This window comes from Myiozetetes cayanensis, unplaced genomic scaffold, assembly GCF_022539395.1.
Source record: "Myiozetetes cayanensis isolate MyiCay16 unplaced genomic scaffold, myiCay2020 scf7, whole genome shotgun sequence".
In the NCBI taxonomy this organism is placed as follows: domain Eukaryota; kingdom Metazoa; phylum Chordata; class Aves; order Passeriformes; family Tyrannidae; genus Myiozetetes; species Myiozetetes cayanensis.
Window position 1 is genome coordinate 46,044,055 of NW_026087964.1, and position 23,538 is coordinate 46,067,592.

Genomic DNA, 23,538 nt, shown 5'->3' on the forward strand with positions numbered 1-23,538 from the left:
TCAAGTGAATTATAGCCTTAACATTCATGGCCTGACCTGCAGACCTTGTGACTGTTGAGACACATCCAGGGCCAACCTGCTTGCTGAAAATACCCATAATCCCTACAGACATTCCTACACAGGATACCACAAACTTCATATTCATTAGAGCTTTCTTTACTGTCCAAGTCCCTGTTAAGCACACTTAGCCACCTCTTACATGAACCGTGTCACCCAGTGGGGTTGTGACATGCTTGTTATTCCAATAATTGTTAATGCTTTTCCTAAATGGCACAACTATGATTATGTAATATAAGAGTTGGTATAAGCATGAGTGGATTTAGGAAGGCAATACCAAACTCGATGAAAAGAATCTTATCAGTAAGTTGTATAACCCAGCACCGCTCGTTCTAAACTCATTTTCTCTTTCCTTCCTCCCCTTCAACATCCAGATGGACGGAAAAAAAGAGCATCATAATCCTACAAGTACAGTAGAACAACTGGACAGGTTTCACACGTCATTTTTCCTGTGTCATTATGGACAGCGTCTAGTATGCCGGCTTCTGGGAGAGGTACTGGGGAGGAAGTCAAGTCTGATGAGAATGGAGGACAGGAGAGAGTCATGTTTATTCTTTCATGTAGCTTTGTAGAACTCAAGAGGACGGTAAACATACCGATTATTTGCATGGGTGGTTCCACATCTGTCGTGGCTTCTTCCAACAATGACAGCAGTTTGGCTGATACTTGATGGACCAATTCAATGTTGCTAAACAAGCCATCCACGTCAAAGCGAGCAATCTAATGGAATACAAATATTAAGCAGCTACTGACAAAGGATAAAGAAGGACATTGTGTATGACAGACCTTCTCTTGCTATGCCCTGACTGTTCAACACTCCAGGAAGCACCACTTCTGCAAAACCTCATATAAACATCCTCCTTGTGATTTCAAGGACACATATACAGTTTTCAGATTAGTATAATATGGTTGACGCAGTTAACAAAGGGTATGTTATCAAGTGCTTTTAACCTTATTTTGAACTATCCCTGATCTGAAAGTGTTTACCTAGGAAGGAAATAAATATTATCATCTGAATAAAGAAAAGATCCTTAGCAGGCTTTGAAATGTTTGTTTACTTTCCCACTGAGGAAAACAATAGTTGACAGTGGGTTTTATTCCCTGATTAACACTAACAGAGGCCATTACATAAACTGGGACTTTGGCAGTTTGGTGCCAGCTAACAGGTACAAAGACATCTAGAAAGCTGGTATCATTTTAAGTTAGTTGTCCTATAAATCCAAAAATACAATCAAGATCATATAATTTCCACTAAAACAAAGACATTGACCATTTTGGGATATTAATATAACCTAACGAGCTTCCTACAGAGCCTAGCCACACCACGTGGATGTCAATGAACTGAATCAATTTATACCAACAGAAAATTTGGTTCTGTGTCCCTACTCATTTTAGAGGAAGTAAAAAATTTCTAGGACACATATTTTTCATTCCACAGCAGGGCAATAGTTACTATTTGGGGACAACTGGAGATAGCCAGTGGTAATTTGCTAATATTGAGAACAAAGACAAGGCCAATTTCATCATCCATATTAATACCCTCTGAACCTACCTCTCCATTTGGAACAGAATTGCTGATTTACCTAGCATCTTACCAGATGCCAGGAGGAGCAAATTGCATGCTATTGTATCAGAATCAGAAAAATACTCTCAGTACTAATGCAGGTAATTTCTTTAGAAATATTATAGGGGCTAAAACATGCTTTATCCATTTGGAAATATGAAACAAATTCATTGTTAGGCCAATTTTCTAAATGCTATCCTTCTCTAAACACATTACAGACCTTCAATATGGCAGTTTATCTGAGAATGAGCCTTAAAATCATACAATATCCTTAAAAACCTTTCAAAAATGCAGAAGTTATTAAATTAAGACAGTTATAATCTCTAAATTACTTTTCCTCTGTACATCCAGCACAGGACTTCTGACCTCCTCCCCAGGACAATGTCTACATATATCCAAACTACACTGTGCATGGACACTTACACAGGTTAACACAGAATGAATGTTTTCAGTTGACTAAAAATGAGCAAAGGAATACAGCACTCTTGTCAAAAATCTCAAGTTCAGCCAAGCAATACTCTTGCTCAGTGCTCACCAGGCTAGGGAGGGAGTCAAGTGGAGACTACTAAGTGGATGAACAAGTGAGGAGGAAGAAGTCAAGAACTCCTTAAAGTTATGTCATCAGATGCCAGGTCTTCTGAAAATGGGTTGTTCTTCCAAAAAGGGGTTGGAACAAATTCTGTTCCAACAGTTTTAGGAATGAAAAAAGGTCCTGCAGGAGTTTAAACAGCACAGAGTTCAGCTGACCACAGCATTTCCCAAAGAGGCATTGTCAATGTCATCTGAAGAACCCTTTGGCCTCTGCACCTGTATTTTGTCACTAGTTTCATAAGCCCTACATAAAAAGTACCTGGGTTAAGGTCTATTTAAAAGTATTTTTATTCCATATTTGCAGCAGATGTCATTTGTGTAGCCTCTCTGAATACTATGCTTCAGGCCCCAAAAATACAAATCTTTCTCTGAACAATCTCTTCTATTCCCAGCTTTCGGCTGCACCGTTTTTCTACAAATCGAAATACTGTTGAGGAAAAGGTGTTCTTTGAAGTCTCAGCTGCAAAAGAAAATGGGTATCATTGGCCTAATGAGATCTTTTGCCTAAAAGATAGTTTATGAGCCTTCCTTCTTAAATGTATCTTTTCTGGGTAGAGTGCAAATTTCCCAAGTGCTCACTGGCCTGTCAAGCATGGTGTTTATCCACCAGAGCTGTCTGAAAGGATGGATAAAGTTATCCTAACAACTGAATTTAAACTTGATGCAGAGATTCATTCCATTCCAGTTTGTACTGTAGAAAAGAAAACTTGGTTTTATTAGTTGTCGCTGCTTTTGGAGGTACCAGTAAAGATCTGCCAGGGCATGTAAGAAGAGTTATACCTACAGAGCAGTACGGAGAGCTGGAAGCTGCTGTTGCAGCCCACAGGGAGGTATATAGCATCCAAACTGGCCTCTGGGCGAGTACCTCAATGTAGGCTTTGTGCAAGGGCAGCACAAGTGTCAGGAGCATATCTGACCTTCCTCTCTCCTCACCAGAGCCCTGGCATATCACTTTCTGGAGTGCTAGCTCCAGCACCACGTCACTCCCGTGCTAGCACCTGTGCTTGCATTAAGATCGTCCAAAAGCAGAATGTGGGTGAGTTGAGACCTTGACATCACTGCCCTGTACGCCGCCACCAGCACTCACCTGCTTGTTTCTCAGGGGCTGAACCACCTCCCTGATGCAAAGATCCAGGTTGCTGATATAGTCTTTCTCCGTCTGCATGAGTTCTGCGATGATTTTCACCCTCTTGGCCATCATGCATCTACTGACTTGTTCTTCATCCTCCTGTGGCGAGGTGGCAGGGGTGGAGGACCCCACCTGTGGGGCCATTCTTTCTGTTTAAAAGAGAGAGAGAGATTTGTGAGGAGTGCACAAAGCCTGCCCTGCACAACCATGGTGGGGAAACGTATCTGCTGCCTGCTGGAAATTCCCAAATCACCATGGAGAGCAGGAAAAGAAGCATAAGAAGTGGCAAACCCAAATCAGACTGAGTGTCATTCCATCTCCTTCCTCTAAAAGTGGACATGGGCTTGGCGAAGGAAACCGTCCCTTTGGCATTAAGAGGATAACCCATCACCAGCTCCCCCAGCTTAGATGTTATGTATTGGGGAGAAATTTTCTGTGGAGCCCAGGAAAGTCTGATCTTTGTTACGCTGAAATTCAAGGATAGCTGATGCCCTTCTCCTTTGAAAACACAGTCTTGGTCTGACATCTGTTATGATTTGGAGGATGGGAAAAAAATATGTTCTGTGAAAGAAAAAGGCTGTTTACCATAAAAAAGCTTCACAATAATAACCTTTGTTTTGTACAATGTAACACTGAGTCTATTCATGGGAAATTGAGGGCAGCAAGTACTGGAGGACAAACTTTCAAATGAAGGCAACGTTAGTAACAATAATGATGAATCCTCTAATTCTGTTTAAAAATAATCTTTTGAAAGAGGCAAAGGAATTAAAGGACAATATGGAAAAACCTTTAATGATCAATAACAAACGTTCCTGGACCAACAGAGATCACTGGGATCAGGATATTCTGAACTATTTTTCAATACTTAGCACCTAGAACATCTGATTTGTTTCAAATACATGAAAATGCGAGTCTTCTACAGATGGGTAATTTATGTACACTACAGGACCTGCACACAACCTACTTATCTGTAATGATGGTTTTTCCATTTGCTGGTTTGTAAGCCAACCTGCAGAGATCCATGTCGACTGTAAAAAGGGCACTGAGTTTTATCTGTGTACACTGACAATCGAATCTATATTTTTCATGAGGAAACACACACACACACAAAACCAAAAACCAAATAGTAAAAAACACAAGTGAAATATTTCAGAGGCTATTATGGTGTTTTTCTGCTAGCCACAAGATGGTGCAGAGTACCAACAAAGATGCACACATCATTAGGTGCTCAAGTCTGCATTACCCGGGTCGAGCTTTGACAACATGGGCTTTTATTGCTCAGCAGCAAAGGATGGGAATCTCCTCTGAGGATCAGACTGCTGCACCTTTGTGTCAACTTCTTGTAGGGAGTGTAACGAATAATAGCAAGCAGTATGCTTGCAGGTGCTCTGCTCACTGACAGCCAACATTGTAATCGTTTGAACTGATGGTCAAGGGCAAGGTCGTGAGCACCCAAGTGAGTGTTGAGCAGCATGAGCTCACCAGTACAACACCAGCCACGGCTGCAGATGATAACCTGGAGATGGACTTGTGGGAAACCCCATCAGCTTTCAGGACAGGGAGCCTTGAGCCATCTTCCGACAAGAGGTGTAAAATATAATAAATCCAATGTATCATCTTCCCCAACCCCTTCTACAATTATGCTGAAACCTGATATTCAGAAAAGACAGGTTTGTTACTAATGCTTCTCCCACCATGTTTTCTAATGAGACTGATGTGACCACAGTTCTTTTCAAAGAGCTGCTCTGGGACTGCACCTCTGTCTCTACACCACTAGTTTTAAACAAAGAACCCAAAGAAACTGGTAGGAGAGGGGGAGGGCGGGCTGAGTTTTTTTAAACTTTTCTTGTATTTAGATGTACTTCTCAGCTCTGAGTTTTTAGCCTTGAAGTCTGTATATAACAGGCATGAACTGTGTGTCCTCAGACAATAAAATGGAAACATGAAGAGGATGTCTCCCCTCCACAAGGCCTTGGCTATCAAAAGAATTTTAAGTTGAATTTTGCCCCAGTGAGTCTGTGTTAGTGTGAGCGCATGAACTGCACAGGAGCTTGTGCTGCTGCAGAGCTCATACACCAAAGATGCTGTGTGCTGGATAAAACAAACCGTGCCCTTACATTAGTCAGGAGAGCAAAACTGGTACCAGTATCACTTCAAAGCTCCCTCTGAGAAATTTTCTGCTAGGGTTGCAGAAGGAGACCACCTTGCCTACTGCTGGCATGATAAACCAGCAGGTATTTTTCCTCCAAAACCTTAAATTCACAAGCAACCATGTGCACAATACATTTCTATTCGAGTTCTGCACCAAAATCAGGACTTTTCTTGAGATTGGGTGTGAAAATGTTTGCATGCATGTAGCTGTATGTGAGAGTTCAGGGCAGCTCTTGAGAAAGTGCAGAGAGAATCAGACATACTGGAAAATCTCAGAAGTGTTGTTTTCTCTCTGATACAGAACTGTTATGGTATCAGATGGAATTTTAAGGTAAGCACAAGATGCTGTGCAAAAGAACTTTCTAATCTCTTATTCTGGTGGCAGGGGAGGGCATTATACGAGCAAAATAAAGCCACTGCATCCCACTTCAGATTGCAAGTCACAGTCCCTTGAGAGGCTGTTCTTTCAGTTTATGCCATTAGATCACCCTGATCAAATTTGATTCTTGAATTATGTCAGGGCTCATCTATTATCTTTATTGCATGATAGATAATAATGCTAGGAAAGAAAAGCTATTCTCAACAGGAAGAAATAATAATGAGAAATATCAGTTAGATGCTGTTTCCTTATAGAAAACATGTTTTTTCATAAACGTTTCCTTTTGTTAAATGTAATATAATTTTCCATTTTCACTCAATATGTTCAGTTTTTCATTTCAGGCTCTACAGAATGCAACAGCAAGATCCTGAAGTGATGATTACAGCCCAAATGTATGATTTCACGTTCAGCTGATTGCTTTTGACCAGTTTGAGAACATTAGTAGCTTGCCGAAATCCTTGTGGAGTAAGTGAAAGTTTAATGAATGCACAAACAGCAAGTGCATATCTGGAATATAAGCACACTCATTTCTACCTGGTAATGTGCACCAGCCCTGGAACAGCTGAAGAGGGAGGATTAGCAGGAAGAGACATTGCTGAGGATTAACTGTTACATTAAGAATTTGACTCATTCGTCCTTAGAGATGCCAAGTTTAGAAAAATGAAAAAATATTCCATTGAATAGTATATTAAACAGTCACAACCTAAGCCCAGTTTACAAAAAAACTAAGTAGCACTTTTAGTAGGCATAAAGATAAAAAGTAGAATGCAGTGTTTGAATTGTTGCTTTGTGATGTCAGCTATCTGCAGGAGCCACCTTTCTGGAGGACTTGGCTTTAGAGAGGAAGGTGATGACTTTGGTTTTCCAGCTGTGTATTTAAGCACATGGCTTTAGTTGCACGCAACAAGACGTTCACTATGTGATGACATGGACAAAGCAGCCACATGTCTTACAAAAGCAGTTTCTTGCAAGTGTGAAGTCTAGAGATATCCCCCAGATGGAGACATGCCCCAATGCAGCGAGAGCACTGGAGGAACAGAGCTTGCAATGTGCAAATACAGCAGCTCTCCTCTAGGCCCAAGGGAGGTATTGGGAGACCCACAGCAAGTGACTGGAGGAGCAGCCATAGCAGGTTTGCAAGACCTATGCATGCATATTTCGCTGGTTTTCACACCTAGAGAGTGAGAAGCTCCAAGAGGTCTCCTCTATCCATCGTTCCAGGTAAGATGGTCTGGTTGGGTATTACATCCACCCCTGGGGAGGGAACCCATCGAATGCTTCCCACATGGAACTGACAGCACTGGCACAAAATATAGGAATGAGTACAGTGATGTTGGTGCGTGGAGTGACCAACAGGCCTTTCCGTTGCTTAGGCAGCATTCGGAGGACGCCACACTCGCACTGCACAGATATGGGGATTTTACCTGGCACAAGGGAGTGGTGAAGGCATAAGTTATCAAGGTATAATAAACAAATAACAACATTACTGTGTTTTCACATGTAAAACATGGGGCTCGTATCACTCTGGATAAAGTTATTCCTCTGTGAAAGCAAGTCCTCAGATAGCCTGTACCCTCAGATAACCTAGCTATTACACACAGGAATGTACACCGGCTTTTATCAGCTGGAATTGGGAATGAAATGTAGGCAGCCAAGTTTAGAGACTGCTGCTGTGGCAGCTTTCCTCTCCCCCCTCACACCGTCTCTCTGGCTCTGCCCTCTACACTGCTGCTTCTGCTGTAGGTGCTGGGAAGGCTGCTGTCCACAGGGACACTGAGATCCTTGGAAGTGAGGGAGCCTGAAATAGGACAAGCAGTGGGGAAGGATGAAGTGACCCACTGTGTGCAAAAAAAGTGCATCACATGAGCCAACACACAAGGAGTTTTACTCCAGATCCCCCACCCCTTGTGAGGGACCACTTCATAAGGGTGTCCTTACAGTTTTGCACCACAGTTGTTACAGTGCAAACATGGTGTGAATTAGATTGCTGAGATCCAAGTTGGGCATTAAAATAGTAAAGGATTGGGAAAGATTTGTGGAAGACCTCTTCTTTCTTTTTGACTCAGAGAGGTGCATAACAGCAGCACTGTTCAGAAGCAGGTTTGTTGTGTACAGGCTGTGAGCTACACATGCAAAAAGCCCTTTCCTGAACTCAGCAGCAAAGTACTGCAGGACCAGAATGACCTTGCACCTGTATTCCTGGGCAGTAGGTTTGCTTATAAAATCTGCATCAGAGACTTCCTTCCAATTAGGTCATTCGATCTTTGATCATTTTTCTGTTCCATAAAGTACAGAAAATATTTACATTCAATGCGCAGGTTCTTTCTTCAATTCCTTGACAGTAGACTGCTTTAATTATATGTGTGCTGACAGGACTACAGAGAGCTCCCATGTGACCACTGTGGAAGGGAAGAAAGCTTATCATCAGGTGACAGAAGAATGCCCTCATTGTCAGTGCCAATGCTTACAAATAAACCTTTCCAGTGTGTCATATACCAGCATAAATATACCACTCCTGTGGCACTGAGCTAGTATGTTAATAAAGTTAGAACTGAGGAAGGGTTGTACCTGAACCTCTTCCCCTGGGACACACGTACCTCAAGATTTGGGGTGGATTAGCTGTACAAGCTGTGAGCTGTGTGGCTCACAGTGCAAAGTATCCCAATTAATAAAATGTTTGCTAATATGCTCAGAGGAGGATCCGTAAGCCTTCTTGGGTCCTAGACTTCACTCCTTTACCCTGGCTGCTGTTACCAGTTATGCTGTGGTAGCTCCTAAGAGTCCTGAGCCACACAGCAGGGCTTGGTTGTGCTAAGTGCTGTGCAAACACAGAGACACAAAATGGATTCTGCTCTGAAAAGACGAGCTCATTTCCCAGCCTGACTGCCACTGCAATAAGTTCAAGGAATAACTCTAGCTTTATTGCAAAGCAAGTTAGCAGAGTAAGATCCTCTGAGCTCAAATTTGCATGGGAGAAAATAAAAGCATTTGTTAGATCGTGACTTCTCATCACAGGGCACAAAGGGGTATTTTCATTGAGCTATCTCCTGCACTTAAGGAAATAATACAGGCTTTTACTCCTTACCGTACTTTAGCAAACCAGCTGCTCCAAAGATCATTGGATGCATACATTTTGCAGTGAAATAGGATATTATCTATATTGTAGTCCATAGAAAGTTAATCAGTAAGTACAGCACAAAGCAAATAAGGAACTGAAAAGAGGCACAGATGATCTTTACTCCTAGTGGGAGGTACAAGAAGCTGAGTGCATGAGCAGCCCATGCGGGAAGGAGTGGTGAGCTCTGCAAGCAGGGAGGAGCATGAGATGGAGAAAGTTGCCTCCTCGAGATAAAGCTAAGGGGAATGAGTTACCTCTGACTGAGCTTTTTTATACCAAGGGATAGCACCTTTCCAGAAACTTGTATCATTTCATATGTTTTGTGTCACTTCTGATGTTGGTTACTTCTCATGACTACATTAGACACAGAAAACATGTGGCATTCAGGATTCAGATACAAGCTCTGAGGCAGTATACTATGATAGCTGTGTGATTTGAATCACTGTCTATTGCAGGTATGTCACTGATGTATTTTAAATTGAAATGTGTGTAAATCATTTACCAGGGCAGTTGACCCATTCACAGCTAAAGTTATAAAGGAGTTAATATGTAACAATTTGTAAGACAAGGAGTATTTTCAAGGTATGCATTGTCTTGCTGAACACTGCAAATGTGATCTTTGATTCCTTCAGGAAACCCACCATTTTCTACCATTCATTTTTCACAGCAAGCACAAGTTTGGCATATGGTTATTAGCAAAAACCAGCAATCTGTCCAAAACCTAACAGACAGTGAATGGTGCTTTAAATTCCTTTTGGTGGTCTGCCCTTTTTGGTTAATAGCATCTACACCCATGAAGCATTGTATGTTAATCTGCCCTGATCTTGCAAACATTTATGTGCCAATAACTATATCAAGCAAACCCCTTTTACCAAAATACATAGGTACTCACAGACTGGAAGCTTTAGATTAATTCAAAGGCTGATTCCAACATTAATACAATACATAAATATTAATATAGCTACTTTTAAAGCTGCTGCTGACGGATTTTCTCTGCAGAAAAGAGAACAACTCCTACCAGCTAAACAGCTATAGATAATTCATTTGAATATAGAGGTGCTAAATACCACTTTGTGCCACTGCTTATGGAGACCAGCTAGTTCTTCATTCCTCTGGAAAATACAAATGTGCAGAATTTTCTAGGGAATGCAGAGCAGAGAAATGCAGAGAAATGTCACAGGAGCTCTGTCTTAGTTCTTATAATATTTTTTCTGCATCCACCACAAATGCTAGTGAATATATCTTCCTTAACCCCATTCTTTCTTCTTCAGAAAATTGATGCTTCTGTCCAGCTGATGGAAGAAAAAAAATGTATATGGCTCGATCACGGCATTCCTGGACTCACCTAAGAATGCAACTAGAGCCTGGGTTCTAAATGACTGCATGGTTATATCATGAACCTGACATTTGATAGCAATCACCTTATTTTCCTCTATCTAAAATGGGACTGCAGGCATTTGGTTATCTCACAGGATGAGCTGAAGTAGAGGCACTAACGCTTGCCAAGCTCCTTGAGAATATAATAGTTACTTTGCATCTTATTTCCTTTTTTAAAAGAGTAAAGTTAGGAGGTGTTGCATGGCCATTCACACCAGATAAGGTATTGAATAGATGTATCTAGTACAGTAATTAACCATGAAAATGCTTTCTTGTATTCTAAAGATTCCTTAATTTTAAAGTGAAAAACACTTGCAGAAGTTTTCACCTTTGGCAATGCCTTTGTGCTAGTGACAGAGCAAACCACCTGGATTACCCTGGAGATCTGGGTGGTAGGCTCTCTTTCTCACTCTTTATAGAAAACATTTTGGATTCTGTATAAAACAGCAAAACTTCAGTGAAATCCAAGGGCAGAAACTGAATTCTCAGGAGTTTTTGTGCTTGACTTCTTGCTCTCTTGTTTTTGTTTGGGTTTGGTCTGATTTGGTTTAAAAGCTTCTATTTGGGGACCCATGTTTCCAACACACTAAGCAAAACTTTGAACACATACTTCAGAGCTGCTGGAAATGGCTGTAGGGGGCAACAGCCTGGTTCTTACTCAGGGAATCATTTAAAGCATACAGAGGGCTGGAAGGACCCTTGAGAGATGTCTTGCCCATGCTTCATCTTGCACAAACGTACTGCAGTGCTGAAGTAGGCACTGGGATGTGTAAGGACACCTTGGTTCTCCTGCTCTGCCCAGGTTGCCTGCCACTAGCAGAGGTGGTGGTCCTGAAGCCCCTGACTTTTAGCTGTGGAAACCTGCCCCACTCAGAAAAGATTCCCTTCTGCAGAGGTTGCTGCTGTTGCATCTCTCTCTCTCTTACACATCCCTGTCTGTGCTAATAACAACCCCAGCTCTGCAGACTATGTGTTAGAGAACATATTAACAGGAGACTGTAGGAGGGAGGGGCAACTAAACACTGAGTTTCTCCAGCAACCTGAATGGGAAGCAAGTGCAAATTACCATTTGTTTTTTGTTTTTGTTTGCAAAGCATTTACCGTTCACGGGTGATCAGAAAGTCCCGACCTGGTGATACACAACAGAATACCTGTCACCAACAGGGCCTGTGTTTTCTTAACAAGAAAAAGCTTTGTGCCAACAGAAACACTTCCCTCACCCTGAAGTGAGCTCTGCATCCAAGTGCTAGTGAGAAAAACAAAGAAAATAAAGGTGTAGGATCATAGCACATTTTCAGCCCTGGCAGGCACCACATTAGGTCCGGGATCCGTGATCGTTATCAGATTCAGGCACATCTAGCTCAGGAAAATTTGATCCAGGTCAGGCCTTGGCACACAGCTGCATTTCTTTCTATGGCAACTGTAAATATACTTCATGGGAATTTCTACTGCCATTGTATTTTCACTCTAAGGACAGGCAACCTCTAATCCAATATAAAGCCTGCAGATACCTTGTTAACCCATCATTTCTTGAACAAAAGGAAGCAAGTGGAGCAAGCTGATACCGGACCAGTGCTTTGCAATATGTGGCCGCGGCAGTCTCAGCTGGTGGCAGGAGCTATAAAGCTGGATTTACCGTCTCCTTGGACTGCTGCCATAAACATAACCTCACATTCTGCCATGACCTCCTAGGCTTCCCCCCCTTCTTTGGCATGAATATGGCCATCGTGACACAGAAAGATCTCACACTTTTTGCTGGATACTGCTCTGATAACCTTGAGCTCACCTGGACAACCACATTCACGAGTTACAAAGTGTTTTGGTAGGACGTGTGCCAGGAGCTTGCCTGCTCAGCCATAGCAATCCATGCCTGTGCCCTGAAACACCTCTGCCAGATCCCTGAAGCACAGGCCTGACTTTACTGAATATTTTTCATCTCCTCATTGATTAGCTATCACGAGAAGGGAACAGCATAACTGATGAACTGCTCTGTTGTTCTCAGCACATGCAGCCCCCATAGAAAACCTATTATTTTCAGGCTTATTACTTTATTTTCTGCTTTTATTGTCTCTCTGAAGCAATGCTACTTCCTAATTAACTGCATCAAAACCACAATACAAGTATTTTTCTATTTTATTTCCCCATAACAGATTATGGTCGCAAGAGTAATTGTCACTAGGTAGTTATATGACTATTAGTAATACACACTCACAATATAATAATACTCAAACCTTGCATTTGTGGTGGGACCCGTTGTTAAAAGACCCTGGAAACCCACAGGAATTCATCAGTTGGTGTTCCAGAGCACTCTCAGAAACAGCCATTCACGTTCTTCATGCTTTTCCTCAATTTGTTGAGGAATTTAATTAATCACATTTAATTTTTGATTGACAAGCCTAATACTGGCATACTTTACTAGAATTTGTGGTCCAGATGCAATTTGGTTATTTGAAAAGAGATCCTCTCCATAATGGTATAATTTGAATCAGTATATCCATCCAAACATGTATTTGGACATACTTAGTTCAGGCTTGTCAAAACTGTGCAACAGATAAACACATCATAAATCCTGATACGTTTAACTGAGGAAAAAAAAATGCCCTTGATGCATCTAATGACTTGGCATAAAACCCAGTTGATACAAAAGCCAAAGACAGATAGGATACAACCATCCTATTTTCACATAACAGTTTGTGCTGCAAACGCATTCTGGTGATGAAGGAGAAAGATCTTGGTTGCATATGCCTTTTGCAGAACTCAGCAAAACCTTAGATTATATTTTGTGTCCTGTCTACACAACACAATTTAGAAAAATTAGGGGAAACATTTCACACCCTGGAGATGAGGAGCAAAGGTGAGAGGGGGCCATTGCTCATTCCGACTGTGAGTGCGTGGGGGCAGAGATGACCATTTCCTTCTTTATCTCAAGGCTGCAGCCTGGAGGGCATCGAGATACCTACCACCCCAGCTCAGAGCATCCCTAGCAGCAGAGCACCAAACAGGCTTCCCCAGTACCTTGTAATTTCTGGCTGTACTCTGTCCTGTCGGACTGACTCCTCCTTAAGGTGCCATGGTCCCCGGCGGTGGTGGTGCTCTCCACCACGGGCTCTGTCCTCCTCCTCTCCCCCATGTACAGCTTGCTCTTCAGCAGGGTCAAATTCCTCTTCCTTCCCCCCACGCCTTCCTTCCCCGGACAGTCCATGCTCGCTTTGCTTGGTGGTGGTGGCCGGGTGGGCAATAGCTTGATTTTCAGGGAGGTGAACTCACTGCCCAGGTGAAGGCTGGTTGCTTTGGGCTTGATTTTGGAGCAGGGCTCCCCAGGCTCCTGAGGGCCCCGGGTTCAGCCCTGCCACCTGTGCTGGAGCAGCTCCACCCCCGGGAAGGTGACGCCCCAGGCAGCGTTTGCATTCACCTGCCTTGTGTGCAAGCACGCCTGGCGGGGCCGCTTTCAGCGCCAGCCCCAAACCGCGGCCATTCACCGACCCTTTCCCTGCCTCAGGGCACGCTCCTCGCCCTGCCGCAGGGCCGTGGGTGTCGGCACCCCGAAGCGGGAATTGCATCATCCTGACTTTCTAGCAGAGAGATGCCCGAGTGTGGCAGGGCACTGCCATGCTTTCACCAGGCCCCTTCCCCCCGTGCACTGCAGGGGCAGTGGGAAGCAGAGGCAAGGCAAATGGGAAGGGGAGGCAAGCCACCACCTCGACCCTCACTCCTTCTCCTTCCTCTGGGCTAATGCCCAACCGGCAGCTTGGTCAGGGCCACAGATCGAGTTGCATCTGCCAGTCCCCCGATCCCACTGAGAGGTGTAGCTTTCGGGCTGGAAACTCCGGATCTGCAGGTTTGGAAGGAGACCAATCCCCCAGGCCAATGAAGAAAAGGGCTGAGAGGGAGACAAAAACCCCTCGGGAAGGTGGGAAGCAGTGTGGAGCTGACACTTCTTTCAAACCAGGCTCTGTCCTGCTTTACACTACTCACAGAGAGGCCAGAGCCAAGGCAAAGCCTGCCAAGGACCTGTGCAGGTTGCTACAACAAACCACCGTGCTCTGATGGCTGAGGAACTGGACACCAAAACACCTGCTTGTCATACCTCTGGATCAGCCACTGGAAGAGATCTTATTATCCTGTCTGTTAGCAATGGCCTCTGGCACACACGGACTGTCTAGTGATCCTCTGTAGCGCCAGTCTAATCAAGCTCATGTCAAAACAGCAGGAGTTGCTGGCATCTAGGCTTGGACCGGACTTATCCTGGGAAGAGCCCCTACAGCCATCAGTAGCAATCGCTGCTGCTGCTGTGATACCCAACCCCGTGGCCCTCGCTGCCACAGGAAACGCCTGGTGGGAGCCCCGTGGTGCAGCCTAATCGGTGTCAGTCTCACACACAGTCATTGCCACAGCATCTGCCAGGGGACAAACTAATGTCCCTCTGACAGACGCTGGCAGAGCTTACAGCTTTAGCACTGCCACGCTGTGCCCCCAAAGGACTGCCTAGTAAAAAACAAGTGGCAATGAAACGTGGTAGTGTAACCTCATTTCCAACTTCTATTTTTCTTTACAAAGCTGGTCCTGTGATGCAACCTCCTGATCAAAGACCTTCATTTCTACCCAGCAGTGAAAGGAAAAGGTTATGAAACTGTTAAGCAATTTACTACGTCAAATTGCAGCACCATGCCAGTGCTGCACAAAGTGTCCAACCCAAACACAGTGTGGCAGAGGAATAAAATGTGAGGGGAATACCGGGAAGAGTGTGCTCACACAGAGAAGTCACATATTACATAGGCAATTCATGTGTTACGTCTTGCCTCCTCTGATATTTCCTAAGAAACTCTTTATTCTGCAAGTCAGACCACAAAAGTTCCTTGACAGGCAGAGCAGTGGTGACAGCAGGGAGAGGCGTAGGCAGGGACAGAGTGGTGACACACTTGTGACAAGAATCAAAGCCCCAGCAACAAGTACACAGATTAAAATGGGAGCTGAGGAAAATCAACCACCCCATTTCCTTACACTGGGGACTTTGGGAGGAGCTTTTTTTTGAAGCAATGGCTTGGCATTCATTAAGGGTGGTAAAACTGGTTTAAACAGTCACCACCCTGACTGCCCCCCTTCTCCAGATGATTTTGTTCCCATTCTTGCTACAGGGTGTAAACATACGAATTTGAGATGAGATGGAGGAACTGATCTGGCAGAAAACTCCCTCCCTCGCCCCTTTTCCCTGGGCTATTTTCCATCTGGATTTGTTCTCCTGATTAGTTCATCACCCAGCTACAAAAGTAGTTGTGGCAGCTTGAGGCAGTCAAGCCTCAAGATGACGCAGGGATCTGAGCAGCTGTGGGTAGGACTAATGGTCGCTTAAACCAGAGTTACCCAGAGAAGGTATCTTCCCCCACCAGGATTTTAGTGTCATGCTTTTCGGAAGACACAGGTCCCATCGCTTACATGAGGTTTCATTATATTTATTTAAATTAAGATGACATGAGGGAGAACTGAGGAATGTATTTTGGCTGGGTGGGGGTGGAAGAACAAACTGTATTAAATTCTTGGCTTTGTAGGCTCTGCCACAATATGCGGTGTTACAGCCAAGATAGGATATAGTAAAGTTTGCTCAGGTGTTTATTACGACAGCAACCTACCCACATGCAAAAGTGGCCTTCCTCTTCCTCCTCAGCTCAGTCACAGAGTGTGAAAAGGTATGTGTTCATTCAGCAGGACAATTGTTACGGGGAAAGACAGTTGCAGCTTGCTGCTGCTGTTGTCCTTGCAATGGTTTACCTGGCTTCAGAGAGCAGCATTATTTCAGAGGCAGACAGGAGCCCAGAGCAGGCTCACAAAACAGTTTAGAACTGTACATAAGTCCTTTCTGCAAAATTCAAAATACCTCCTCTGTGCCACTCAGCATGTCTTCTGTAATTCTCCAAATGAAGGGGACACATTCAGGACTGTTGGCTTTCCTATCCCCTCTGGACAGAGGGAGGTTTGAGACATGACTTATCCATCATCACATTAAATCGCATCATTTTTTTACACTAGTGGGCTGCGCCTGTGCAGTCAGCAGGAGAAATCTGTAAAAATAATCAGATGTGCAATTGAGTGAGATACCTCTATAAACTCTTATTAATGTTTACTGAACTTTACTTGGGCTATAACAAAATGCCACAGAAAGCACAGTCAGAACTGCATGAGAAGTACTTGACTTTACCTGCCATGCACAATAGTATGAGCAACCCTCTCTCAATTTCAAATTATTCCCACCCTCTTCTGGCCCCAGTGACAACTGATTTGGGCAAGCAGTATCAAAGTCAGTAATCCATAAGACAAGAAGGAATATTTGACATCTATGTGGACAAAACACTCATTTTACAATTAATGTGAAAATCTGTTTAACCACTCTATGTTGTACTCATTTAATTCTACAAAGCAAACTGGAATCCAGTTGATGTGAGCACTCACATAGGAGTTATTTGCACGGAAGCCACCCTGCTTAAGAGACAGAACAGGTGCTGGAGTCAACACAGAAAATATTGGCATTGTGTTCCCAAGCAACTGTATTAGGCACATATAAGAGCTTATTGTTGCACAGTCAGTGCTAACCTTTATCTCAGTCCTGAGCTATAAATGAACGAGGAGCACCATCAAGACTGATGGCCATTAAGTAAGCAAACAGTTATTTGTTTTCTTGTAGTGCCTCACAGCTGTTATGGAAGATTTCTTTATAACTGAGTATCCCAGAGGATACATGAAAAATGCTGGTGAGGTTTGACTACTGTACCTGTTCCCTAAGAGAGGAGGCATGGACCGCTGCTGGAGTCCTGCAGCTGTGGGACAGGACTGGCATTTTCAAGTTTGTTCACTGCCATGGCCAGCGCAGCGCAAGCGAAAAGACAATCTCAATCTGCAGCTGCAGAGTGACTTCACCAGGCAGTAACAGTATTGCCCATGTAAAGAGATAACATTTAACGGGCAGTGAAGAAGCAGAAAGGTACCATGGTACTGTTGTAGAAAGCTGTCCTATCCTCCTCACAGGTGGAGCAACAGAGCAAAGAGCGCAGATGTCCCTACAGCTGCCTGCCTCCATACAGAGAAGCCAAAGTGCCTGTAAAAGCAAGCCTGTACCTCTTGTCACTATGCACGAGTCATAGCAAAGATGTCTTCTGAGGGACAAAACGTTGAGGCTTTGATAAGAACAATCATGTGTAAGGCCCACTGAGGACTTTGAGCACTGGAAAGTTGCTGGTATGTACTCCCTACCTGTTTGCAACCATACTGGTAAGATAAGAGAGTGACAGTTGGGGATGAAAGCAATAAAAAGAGAAGGCTTAAGGACAGGTAAAACTGGAGTCTACACACTGATTTTTCACAATGAATGAATCAAAATTACTTTGAAATATACATAGAAAAAAACACTTCAAACACCTTGCAATATTACAAAAAAAGAGAAAAAAGCCTGTCTTGTAGGTGAAAAGTTATTTAGTGTGGCAATCTCACCTGCACTCTTACTGTTGATCCTGCCAGACTGGTGATTCCTGTAAAGAAACAGGTCTTTAGAAGTAAGTGCACAGTGATAATTTCTTTTAGCCCTGTCTACAGTATTTCTTGTCTAAATATTTGTAGGAAAAATTCATAAAGTACATGCCTGCCGGGGCTCAGGCTAGGCTGCTGATATTTCTAAGAAGGGATGGCTCAACCTTTCAAGCTATGCGATCCATCTTCTCCAACTGCTGTGATGCTTTTTTACTCCAAACAAAGCCTCTGCTCCAGTTTACACATACAAAAGGCTGACACGTTTTCTGCCAACAGAGGGGGACCCGTCTCTCAAATCAAAACACCTGCCAGAGAGGAGAAGGGATGCTGAGAGAGGGGTCAGCAGGGCTTGAATTGTCCTTGCGGTGCCTGTGGATCTGTCACTATCCAGCTGGGCTTTGTGTAGGTCCGTGAAACAGTCTCAGAGCTGGGCCAGCTCCCAAAGGCGGACATCTAAGGGCAGGGCTGCTTTGAAAGGGCTAGGAGGTGAGGAGAAGTAACTTGCTACGAAACTGAGCAGCCCTTTGATTTCTTCGGAGTTACAGCTGCGTAGTTATTTTCTAAGGAAAATAACCTGACTCTGTTGATCAAGTAGATGGCACTGTGATATCAAAGCTAATGAGGAGAGACAAACAAGCAAGCGAGGCACAGGTAAAAGAACAGGAAGATGAATCCTTATTATTGTTATGTTTCAATGTAAAGTAGGGGGGTGTAGAAATTGCCAAAGGTGAAATATTTTCTCTGGGAATTTCGGGAACCTTATGTCTGGCAATTCACAAATCAAGATGGGAATGCAGCCTAAAAACTATCATGAACAACAGGCAAGATTTTCCTTTTAAGTTCTTATTTTGAATGATTACAGATTTGCAGCTTCACACTAAAACTTCATATTTCCAGACAGTATTTTTATATTATGAATTGTAGCCTGTTTTTTTCCCCTCTCTTTATTTGTGTTTGTGCACATATGTGAAAGAATCAATGAAAGAACGAACAGGAAAGGATACTATTTGGTGATTTCTGTTTTGTGATGGGGAAGTTGCCTTGGATAACGAAGATAGGAATCTTAAAAAAAAATTTAAGTTTTAGTTCATACTTACAAACAAGTTTTGATGAGAGTTAGGGTAGACTGAAAATCCTTGGTTCACAGAGCTTGAAATTAACTCAGTGCAGACGCTCAAGAGGAAAGAAATGGCCATATCCTACAAAACGTGACTCAGCCACAGTGTCATGGCCTCTTGATAGCCAAATTGCTTTCTAGGCAGAGGTCCAGAGAAGCTAAATCTGGCAAGCGAATCCTAACATACATTACGAGGAGCCTAAACAAAAAGCATAGTTAAAAAAGAAACCACTTACTCAGAAAAAAACCAAGATGTAAACTTGACATATTCCTACACACGGTAATGTAAATCCAAATTTTGCATAAATACAGAGGATCAGCCTCTTTAAAGCAATTGGGTTACTGAAGTGAAGTCACCCAAATTCACCCAAAAAAAAAAGTGTTTGCAGTGTGGCCCAGGGTACTTAGTTTCTTTGGGACAGTAGCCTGTGTTTTTATTCACATTGAGAGGGAAAGTAACATAACTTGACAAACCTAATTCTAGTTACTGAAATAGAAGATTATTCCCTTTATCCAGATGATGTAGTGTTTTGTTGCCATCAGGCATTCACCCATGAGCAAAATGCAAATAAGTGTGCGAGTAGGCTGTGGGTAGACATCCTCTCTAGACGTCCTCTCCCAGATCCAGCCGTGCCAATGAAAGAGGTTACTGACTCCCACGGCTTGTCACCCTCCTCCTGCTGCAGACTGTCAGTGTACAGATCTGCAGGAGGAGCTGTTCATGCTCCTTAATTTGCTTTGAAAAGCAGCCTGAATAACTTAGCCCGACGTCTCTAAGATACCTCAGCTGGCCTTGCTTGTCTCTGGTCTGATCTAGGGAGCACTGGTACGAGCTGATCCATCGGCACCTTGGTGAGGTGGTGATGGCTGAACAAGGAAACGCTGGCAAACAAGTGAAAGCAGCAACCTGTTCTGCTGAGGCGGCTGGATAGGGAGGATGGCTATCCATGACTGCTGGCCTCTTGCATACACACAGCAGCAAAACAGAAGGCTGGCAGGAATTGATTCCTTCAGATTAATGGTCTTATAAGCCATGGAGATAGATGTTCTATTACAGCAAAATTTAACGATAATGATGTGATCACCAGTCAAGAGCAAATGCACTGAAATAGCACATAGTGGTACTAATGAAATTCTTCAAAGCCTTATTAGCTGAAAAGATGAAAATTATTTTCATTCAGGAGGATCGTGTCTTTAAATTATAATATAATGTTTTCTGTATTCGATTTGCACAGCATTTTCATGGGCAAAAACCTTAATTTTCAAATATATGTGTGTACATAAAAATGTATCTAAAATAAATGTAAACGTACACTGCAGAGTGCAAACTTTTAAAGAAAGGATGTCCTTCAGGCTTAGATGATTATATTGTTGCTCAGTTTTTGCTATACTCCAGTGGCATTTTGCTGGAATGAGATTCACCCCTGTGCAGAGGGCAAGCATAAAACCTAAGTACCATGTAAGTCCTACTTAAGTCTTAAGGACCTTGTTGTAATTCCACTGAAATAAATAGTAATATTTTCATTGTTTTTCAATAGGACCTGTTTCAAGGTCGACAAATGGGATCAGTCCTATAAATGCCTTTTGCCGGCCCAGTTGGAATGATACTACTAGGACCTGGATATAAAATGCTTGGGAATGAATGTGAAAAAAATCCCTTGGGATTAAAAGACTTGGTAATTCTGGACACTTTGCTTAAGGTAAATACCGGAACAAAAAAAATTATTCTGTTTCAAAGATTCAAGGATGTTAGGTAGATTTATTCTAATCAGGAAGCTGGTCTCACCCAAATATGACTTGAGGAGTTGTGAGCATACTTCTGCTGTATTCTGTGTAATTTAATGCACAATACTGAAAAATACAGTAAAATCTATTTAAAGCATTTTTATTTCTTCAGTAGTAGGGTAATTTTGGATACCTTAGAGTCCTAAAATGTCATGTTCTCTGCTGCGGCAGCATTAACAGAGTTTCTGTGTGGTTTTCTGCTGTATCATCTACCCTTGCTAGGTAACAAGATGACATCAATCTATGCATCTAAACAGAGTCTGCATAGAAACTCGTTTATATTTCATAAATTCTAAGTGCTTCACAGCTGATTTCCCATTACAGATGAGAGAGCTTTAGGTAAGACCAGCTTCACAACACAAGGCAATGGAGAACTCTGTGCTCAGACTTTGTGCATCTTACGGGGACTCCTGGGCATTGCAAAGTATTTCATTTTCAATCTTGTATAGGGAAATAAATATGTATCGGACTCCTACAAAAATAATCTTGCACCCAACTGTTAGCTTTGCAAGTGTAAAAGTACTGTGTGCGTGCTCAGTAAGTGATTTTCAAAGATTCTGACTTTCCATAAATGAAATCCAGATTCCTCAGAACTAAGCAGAGGCAGAAGGCTGGGCCTATGGCACATGTTTCCTTTTAAACTTGCCCATTTCAGCAGCAGGCCAACTCAAAGAAAGCATGCAATAATAGATTTTAATACAATAGAAAACAAAATTTAGGTTTTCCCTTTTTTAACTATTCCATACGAAAAGCAGATTATTTGCCCTCTTGACAAAATTAAAGTATCAGTAACTTCAGAGACCTTCCCATACCTGAAGGGAGTCTACAACAAAAAGAGAAAGGGACATTTTATAAGCCCATGTAGTGACAGGACAATGGGGAATGGCTTCAAACTGAAAGAGAGTAGGTTTAGATTAGATACTAGGAAAAAATTCTTTACTGTGGGGGTGGTGAGGCACTGGAATTGAATTCCATCCCTGGAAGTGTTCAAGGCAAGGCTGGATGGAGTTCTAAGCAACCTGGTCTGGTGAAAGGTGTCCCTTGTCCATGACGGGGTGGGGGTGGGGGTGGTGGATCTAGATGGTCTTTAAGGTCACTTTCACTCAGGCCATTCTATGATTCTATGAAGAATTTCATCCCTACATGTCCAGTGGAGAGGATTAGCCCGATAACCTTCCATTTGATGAACTCAGTGAAGAAAAATGCCAACTCCTCTAGTGGAACATGAACTACTATTTTGCAGCTTCTGTGGAAGTGGGCAATGGGCCTGCAAAATAGCGTGGAGATAAGTCTGTTGTCACAAATACAGCAAGCAGTGGCACAAATCAGAGGAGAATACAGCTTTTTTTTTTTTTTTTTGCCCCAGAGCTTTCTTGTAATGGAAAATCTACATACTAACTACATACATACACAGCTTCCTTAAAGATCCAGGGCAGCAACTAACATATTTCAACGTAGTACATAGGGGAACAGTAACTGAGGCCATCATGGAAATCTCCTGCTCCAATGTAAAATAATTCTTTGTCCTTTCTGCACACGCTGAATATACAATCCTGACTCTTTCCTGATCTACCAAAGTAGTAGAAGGAAGAAATAATAGGAAGAAGAAGTTATATGCTTATTGAAGAGACTAAGCCTTTCTGCTGCAAATAAATAATTCCCAATAACATTTAAAATACTGTAAAAATAATAAGGGTAACATGGAGTTATCCTCCAGAGATCTTTCAGGATAATTCAAATCACAGTTAAAATTCAAAGCTAACATTGACCACCTTTAAAGGTGAATACACAAGATAATTGGCTTGGGATTTAAGTGATGATACAATAAAAGTTGTTGTCTCATTTTCTCCACTGATGAAATGCAAATAGTGGTATCTGCCCCTTTTCAGGAATTTTTGAAAGAATAAGGAGCACTGCTCCAAGAACTATCACCCTTATCGACAGAGGAAATTAATTTGAAATTTTCCTCAAGGATCAATGAAAAGAGAATTCAAAGGAATCAGATCATGTGTAGAGGTATTAAACTTTAAAACCAGGACCACATGAATACAGATGAGAATCTAATTTAAGTATCAGCAGTGTTCAACATAAAAATTCACCTGTCATTGGCAACCTATGCAAATAGGCTGGCCATAAGCAGTGCAGACACAGACTGGCTTGGGTGACATAAAACCGTGTGCCAAGAAGGAACAAACAAACTAGGGAGCAGTGTGGTAGGGTCGTCACACTGCCGTGGGCCTCAGGTAGGGATAGCAACCCTACTACCATCATCCCTAATTTTGCATTCACACTTTTCACAGAATGACAAAATTGGTCAGTTTGGAAGCGGGTCACCTGCTCCAGCCTCCCTGCACATTGCACAGAACTGCATCCAGACAGTTCTTGAATATCTCCAGAGAGAAAAACTCCAAAACCTCTCGGTCACCCGAATAGCAAAGTAAATTCTGCCTCATATTCAGGTAGAACTTCCTGTGGAACAGTTTCTACCCGCTGCCTCGTGTCCCGTTGCTTGGCACCACCGAGAAGAGCCTGGCTCCGTCTTCTTGGCAACCCCTCCCCACGTAGCAGTGCTGGTGGCCCGAGAACACCTCAGCCCGGGCACAGCTGGGGTACGACCCTGCCCAGGCTTGCCTGGCTCCTCGCTGCGGATCACCTGCAACCTCAAGTAGGGGTTGTTTTGTTTGTTTGTTTGTTTGTTTAAATCATTATTTCTTTCAACTCGGCGGAGCTCTCCTCGAGGCCGGGCACCGCACAG

At 42.9% G+C, this 23,538-nt stretch overlaps 1 protein-coding gene across 1 annotated transcript in view; it reads right to left on the reverse strand.

Annotated features, from left to right (window-relative positions):
• Positions 1–13,568, reverse strand: part of ARHGEF38 (Rho guanine nucleotide exchange factor 38) — a 35,855-nt gene extending 22,287 nt beyond the window's left edge. Inside the window, exons 1-3 of the mRNA XM_050338255.1 lie at positions 13,382–13,568; positions 3,300–3,490; positions 654–777 (exon numbers count right to left, since the gene is read on the reverse strand). Coding sequence (XP_050194212.1) covers positions 654–777; positions 3,300–3,490; positions 13,382–13,568 — 502 coding nt within the window. The remainder of the gene's footprint in view (positions 1–653; positions 778–3,299; positions 3,491–13,381) is intronic.
• Positions 13,569–23,538: the final 9,970 nt, after the last annotated feature.